At 45.3% G+C, this 5932-nt stretch overlaps 1 protein-coding gene across 7 annotated transcripts; it reads left to right on the top strand.

The window, feature by feature from the left end:
• The first annotated feature begins 22 nt into the window (after positions 1 to 22).
• LOC121347843 lies at positions 23 to 4890 on the top strand. Of its 7 annotated transcripts, none has more exons than XM_041426788.1 (6): positions 23 to 2251; positions 2577 to 2770; positions 2878 to 2984; positions 3880 to 3965; positions 4050 to 4108; positions 4236 to 4890. In XM_041426788.1, the coding sequence occupies exons 1-6, from the start codon at positions 2080 to 2082 to the stop codon at positions 4407 to 4409; spliced, it is 792 nt and encodes a 263-aa protein (XP_041282722.1). In that variant the 5' UTR covers positions 23 to 2079; the 3' UTR covers positions 4410 to 4890. The 7 variants fall into 7 exon arrangements, 5 of the variants coding, with proteins under 5 accessions (XP_041282722.1, XP_041282713.1, XP_041282732.1 ...); XM_041426779.1 differs by having other exon boundaries at positions 2568 to 2770; XM_041426798.1 differs by having other exon boundaries at positions 2568 to 2770; positions 4040 to 4108.
• The last annotated feature ends 1042 nt before the right edge of the window (positions 4891 to 5932 follow it).

Genomic DNA, 5932 nt, shown 5'->3' with positions numbered 1-5932 from the left:
CGCCGGCTCTGCGCGCACGCTGCCGCCGCGGCTCCTCGCGGGCGAGGGGCAGGCCCGGGCCGCGGGTGCGCGTGCAGTGGTTTGCTGGACGGTGTCCGAGCGGGGAGTCGGAGCTCTGTGCTGCCATGAGGTGTTTTCTGCCAAATACCAAACCCGTCAAGTTTTTAATATATATTGACAATCTAAAGTTATTTATAAATTAACTTTGAAATAAACCTTTAAATTCTACTAGTCAGCTAGTACAACCAAGCTTCCATCTCTCGCATTAGAGAGCTTGGGGACCTTGTTAAAGAGTACAAATAGTTTATATAAACTGCTCTAAATTTAAAAAGAAAAAAAGTCTCTGTTTATCATCGCGTGCATCGTTTTGGAATGGGTTTAATACTCCCCACTTAAAGAAATAAAGCAGCTGTAAGTAAAAAAAATATCTATCAAAGGAAATTCACTGTAGGTATGGATCACTGGCTAGCGTAATGATAGACCACGAGATAGAAAAGTGGGAGTTTTGGTAAGTGAAGTAATTCAAGCCTTCAGGAGTAAGCAGGGAATTAAACAAAGGCTGCTTATATTTTGCCACTCACAGCACTCGGGAGAAATAAAAAAAGAAGCAGACCAGTAAAATTAAGTTCAAGAAAATGGTAGTGAAATACCCTGAGTAATGGTCTGAAAAATAACCACTGATGTTAGCAGCTTTATGAATAGTAATATGATGTAGCAATAACTACAACCTCCTTTGCCATTTAAAATATGAATAGTAGCAATAACTCATGCACTAGTTTACATCTGTGGCATGTTTTTTTTTGGACTGCCCATGCCTCCCTAAGCATCCTGAAGGTGATCAGTGGCAATGGGAAGGACATTATAAGATAAGAAAAAAGAAGTTTAGCCTCCAGTGGAAGGAGCTGTAAAAGAAGCAAGAAACAAAGATGGGGTAAATGAGACTAAACATATATGTGCTGGTACTGAGGCCAAGTGAGGGTTTGAAGCCAGGGAAAAAGAAACATACCTTAGAACATATCCTAGAAATGGAAGGTATGAGTCCAATATCATGTGAGTGGGATGAGGGCAGTGGAACATATGAATGACAGCTCCACATTTTTCAGTTTTTCACCTCCACGGGTGAAAACTTGTGGACTTAGTTGTGAATTGGCTGAGAAGGACAATCCCTGCACCATCAGTTTGAGAAGTTGGTTATTTAGGCTGACTTTCCCTCCAGCTCACAGCAAGCCCCCCAAAATTCCCTCTCTGAAAATCAAAGGAGGGAGCTGTAGTTTGACCTGGTCACTTACTTTGGCCCTGACATCAGGTGTTAGAGCAGAGCTGTGCATTGCTGGATTTTTTTCACTTATATTCTCTGCCACATATTAATGTTTTTAGCAAGTGTGGCAAATTGCTCTATAATTGTTCTGTTGTAAAATTATAGACCTCTAGTAGTAATAGTACCAGCTGAATTAATAATTAGCATAGCTAGAAGGACTACGCCTTTGAATGAATGCTGATGGTTATGTGCCTTCCCCTGATTCAAGTCCTGAGCCAGCAAAAGTGGATTTGCAGCGTGTAAGTGCGTGCTGAAAGGCTGAATGTGGTTCAGTAGGAGACTGTGGTTACTGCCTTGGTCCTTGCACTCCAGCAGCTGCCTCTGGAGGATGAATGGTCACGATTAACACAACACCACAATCGCTTGATCTCATCCAGACTCTGAGGAAGGGGTTAAGGAAGGAGGACTGGGGAGCCCGAGAGTTTCAGAACACCATCCTTTTTAACCTTTCAGCGGTCTGTCTGCATGTGTATGAGTGAGATGCATTATACAGGTAATCCTTCACACATGGCTCATTCATTCATACCTCTTAAGCTGATGCAGTGCTTGGGAGGTAATACCAGAAAGTCAGTTGATACAGCTCATGTTGTAAGTGGCATTCCAAAATCTTCCAGCTTTCGAACAAAATGAAGAGCGTGGGAAATGTGTAACACAGAGCTTCTAACTTCATGTTGTCTTTATACAGTTCCCAGGCTTAGGTTTACAATTTTGTGACTGTTTAATATGTGGCATTTGTTATTAGCCTCTCCAGAATATGACTGATGGTGGAACTACATGCATTTGGAGATGTACCTTTCAAAAGCCATAAGACAGGTCTTGTTAATTTAATTTTGATTTTCTTGTTTTCTTTGCTTCCTCATACAGCATCTGTCAGCTGCCAAGTAGAGAAGGTAAAGAAGCCTGTCCACACAAAAGACTTATTAGCCAGTAAAGGTAAGAATACATTAGATGCCAGGTACATCGTGTGTATTTGTTTGAAAATTTTAAAGTTTTAAATGCAAATCTCTACTTCTGCATTCCAAATCTGGTACTTCCTACTTACCTAATTTCTTTGTGCACTATAGAAGACTCTGTGCAGCTGCAGGTCTGTATAATCCCTTATTAGCAGGAATACTGTACTTCAGTTTACAATTGGAAGATGTCACTTTAATATCAAATTTCAGATTTATGTCTTATGTTGTCATCTGGCTTTGGCATTACTTCGTACTATGAATGTTAGCACTATAACTGTGCTAATGATGAATGCCAGTTTTTATAGGTGCAGTAGGCGGAGCGGGGTCCTGGCTTTCCCCGCCCTTTCTGCTGCCATCTTTGGAAGGTCAGGCGAGCTGCCCGTCCCGTCCCTCCGCCTCCCCGCGCTCCGCTGCCCGCCCCTGGCCCCGGCGCCGCAGAGCGCGCCGCCCGCGTCCTCGTCCCCGGAAAGGCGGCGGGAAATCGCGCCGAGAGGGCGGGGTGGGTCGTCCCCGTCCCGCCGCCTCCCCGCCGCCTCCCCGCACTCCCTCCGCTCTCTGCCCTCCCCACTCTCACACAACGGCCCCCCACGGCCCCTTCTGGTCCAGGGAAATGGAGGAAAACACAAAAACATCGGGGCAGAACAGCCGCTGGAGGTGCCCGAGCCGTCTCCCTGCCCGCAGGACCAAGGCTGCACACGGCCGGGAGCTGACAGGTACGCAGGATGGGCGGCTCCGGCAGGGTTTGCCTCGCTGTGTTCTGGTGCCGTGCTGCTGCGAGAGGAAAGAGCGAGAGGGCCAAAGCCCTGAGCCGAGCGCTGGGAAACGGGAGCCGAGGAAGGCTTGGGTTAAGGATGGGTTCAGATTGGGCTGGCCCTTAGTGCATGAAGAAACATTTGTCATCCACGCTGCCAATGGGAACACCTTGTACATCCTAGCTCTGCCTTGTGTTTCATGTGTTTTTATTTCATATTTATGTCATCACAAAAAGCAAGGATGGAGTAAATGGGACTGGTTCCCACCATTGCTGTGTGAAGGCTTTCTACAGGCTGCCGTATTTATGTTCTCTTTTTTTTCACTCCAGGCTTGGCTTTTTCCATTCTTTTCCCATGTCTGCTGCACTGGGTGTTTTCAGGAGGGCTGGGTTCCTCAGCAGGCGTCTTAGGAGTTGCTGTTAATTCTGGTTTTTCTGAAGGTGTATAGAAGTGTGCTATTGAAACAGCTCTTTTCTCTCCTGAAAAGCTTTCCATCCAAGACCACCCATGCATCTATGTGTTTTAATCATGTAGCCAGATGCACTAAGGTTTTTTCTTTCTAAGCCAAAACCTGTAGCAGATGACTCTTTGCTTTGTGTGTGTGAGAAGTAGCATTTGTGCTGGAGAGCTGCAGCTGGGAAGAAAAGATGGATTAAATGTGCTCTGGGGATGGGTGGGCACAGAATGAAACACTTGCAAAGAAGGGCAAGGCAGTGATGATTCCAGAGGAAAAATGAGAGGTGATGGCTTCTGATCCATGGTGGCTTTCCTTTGGAATGATCGATCAGAGCGTGTATGGAAGCAGAGAGCAGCTTCTGGCTATTTTTGCTCTGTAAACTTCTCTGTGGCTCCACAGGTCTGTGCTGGACAGTGGGAGAAAGGTCCCTGATGGTTGCCATGTCCTCGGTGGGCAGAGAGCTCTGACCTTGGTTGGGTGGGCTGGTGAGTATTGAATCAATCCCTGCCTCCTTGTGAACAAGTTGTTTTACGAGTCATCGTCAGGGGACCACTTTTAGCTGGCTTTAGTTTGGTTTCTTTTTCACAGGTTTCTGGGTGTTTTGATCCTGACATCACCAAACCCTCAGGTTTGCTGAATTAGGACTCTTACCTGTATGGCCCATGAGGAAGCTGATTGATGCCTTGGTGCTCCTTGGTGCTCCTGTTGTGTTCATTTGGGCTGTGCTTCAGGCTTCTCTCCCTGGGCTCTTGCAGTTGCTGTATCTCTTGGATGCTGTGCAGGATGGAATCAGGCAGCCAAACCTCAGGTTCACCTTCTCCCTGACCCTCTGCGTTGGTCGTGTGGCACAGCAGATCCTGGAGCCAGGTACTGGAACTTGCTGCGTGTGTCACTGCTGGGGTGAAAAACAGAGCCTTGGGGAGTGTTGATCTCCTCACCTGCTTTGTGCTCGTGCACTCTTGACTGAGCTTTTTGTTCTGGGGAAGAAAAGGGGAGGGTGGGCAGCAACCGAGTGAGCCTCAGAGCAAAGGCCTTCTGCAGTTGCTGGGCTGTTCTCCCAGCTTGGAACACTGCACACTCACTACAGCTTCCACGTATTCTCATCCATGGTTGTGGACTGGGAACGTTGCCAGGGTGGGCAGCACAGAGCATGGTCACACTGTGAGGTTTTCTGACACTACAACAATCTTACACCCTCTAAGAACTTCCCCTTCAAGGACTGTAATGGAACAAAAGGTATGAAAGAAATAAAATTCCACAAGGGAAAATAGTCTGTAAAAATGCCTCCATTAGACTGGAGCCATTTCTCTGTGCTTGTGTCCCTGTTCCAGCTTGTTTGCAAGGATCCGTCCTTACTGGAGATCTGTAGGTGTTCCTTTCAGAGTGCAGTAATAAATGTATTAAATAGCATGTGTTCCTTTTAAGAGTCTTTGGCATGTAACATTTTTTTCCCTCCTTTAGTCATTTTCAATAAGGAAAACAGAATTTTATCCTCTTCTGGTTGGGGGAAGAAGGAACTGACACTACTAATCTGTGAAACTGTTCTGGAAACCTGAGACACAGTTTACTGCATCAGGGTGTAACACATACTGAAAAGATGCACAAGTTTTTCTCCTTTATTGGTTTCTATGTTGCAGTTATTTGAAGTTTCTAGTCTAGCTGAGGGGAGGGAGGCACAGTTTTTGGAGAGGATGCTCTGACAGCAAACACTTACCTTGAAGTTGCTTGATCAGAAAGATTAGAACCTTCTAAAGGAGTGACTGCAAGCACATTTTCTTCCAAGCACTGGCAAAGAACCGTAAGAGGCATTATCTGAACAAGCACAGACCATGGGTTTAGCTAGAACTTGCCCTCCTTCCCCATTTCATTTCTCCTGTGTGCATTGTTGCACTGTGGCTAATATGTCAGATCTTTCTGCAGCCCTTTAAAAAATGGGGGGAAAGGTACCAGCTATTGTTCTGGTCAAAGTTCATATGCAGTTAGAGCAAGAAAACTTCTTTTTGATGGGATAGCTTACTTTGTTCAAGAGACAATGACAAGCTCAGTTGCTAACACGCTCTTTGCTCTTAGCTTGAAACATGCATTTTGATGAGGACATGGACATATGGGCATCATCACATTTTTGTTTTCTACTTTTGGCAGTTCAGCCACTCTTCTCAGTGAGATACTGAGATTCAGTGTGGAATGCATGTAAATCTTTAAGGGATACAAAGTGGTGATTTTGTAGTGCTTTTCTGGCCAGTGCATTCTCTCACATTTGTTATGGAAAAGTCTGATATTCAAGATATAGTCTGATATATTGAAGATGATGTCTTTAAAAGTTAGTTTGGGTTTTGAATTGTCCTTTGGACAGTCTAGTTTTTCTATGTCTATTATGTAGGGAAAAATTACAAAATTCTAACAGTCAAGAAGGAAAAGAATGTGGTTTAATCTATAAACTCTCTCTGCTTGG

This window comes from Onychostruthus taczanowskii, unplaced genomic scaffold (genome assembly GCF_017590055.1).
Source record: "Onychostruthus taczanowskii isolate IOZ18803 unplaced genomic scaffold, ASM1759005v1 scaffold1132, whole genome shotgun sequence".
Lineage (NCBI taxonomy): Eukaryota > Metazoa > Chordata > Aves > Passeriformes > Passeridae > Onychostruthus > Onychostruthus taczanowskii.
The sequence above is the reverse complement of the archived record's forward strand: the minus strand, read 5'-3'. Positions and strand labels throughout refer to the sequence as shown.

What these genes read in the sequence shown, in the direction of transcription:
- LOC121347843 (XM_041426779.1), top strand. Translation starts at nt 2,080, where the DNA reads ATGGTGGAACTACATGCATTTGGAGATGTACCTTTCAAAAGCCATAAG. An exon ending in AGACTTATTAGCCAGTAAAG is followed by an intron (nt 2,252 to 2,567) that starts GTAAGAATACAT and finishes GATGAATGCCAG; the next exon opens with TTTTTATAGGTGCAGTAGGC. An exon ending in ACACGGCCGGGAGCTGACAG is followed by an intron (nt 2,985 to 3,879) that starts GTACGCAGGATG and finishes GTGGCTCCACAG; the next exon opens with GTCTGTGCTGGACAGTGGGA.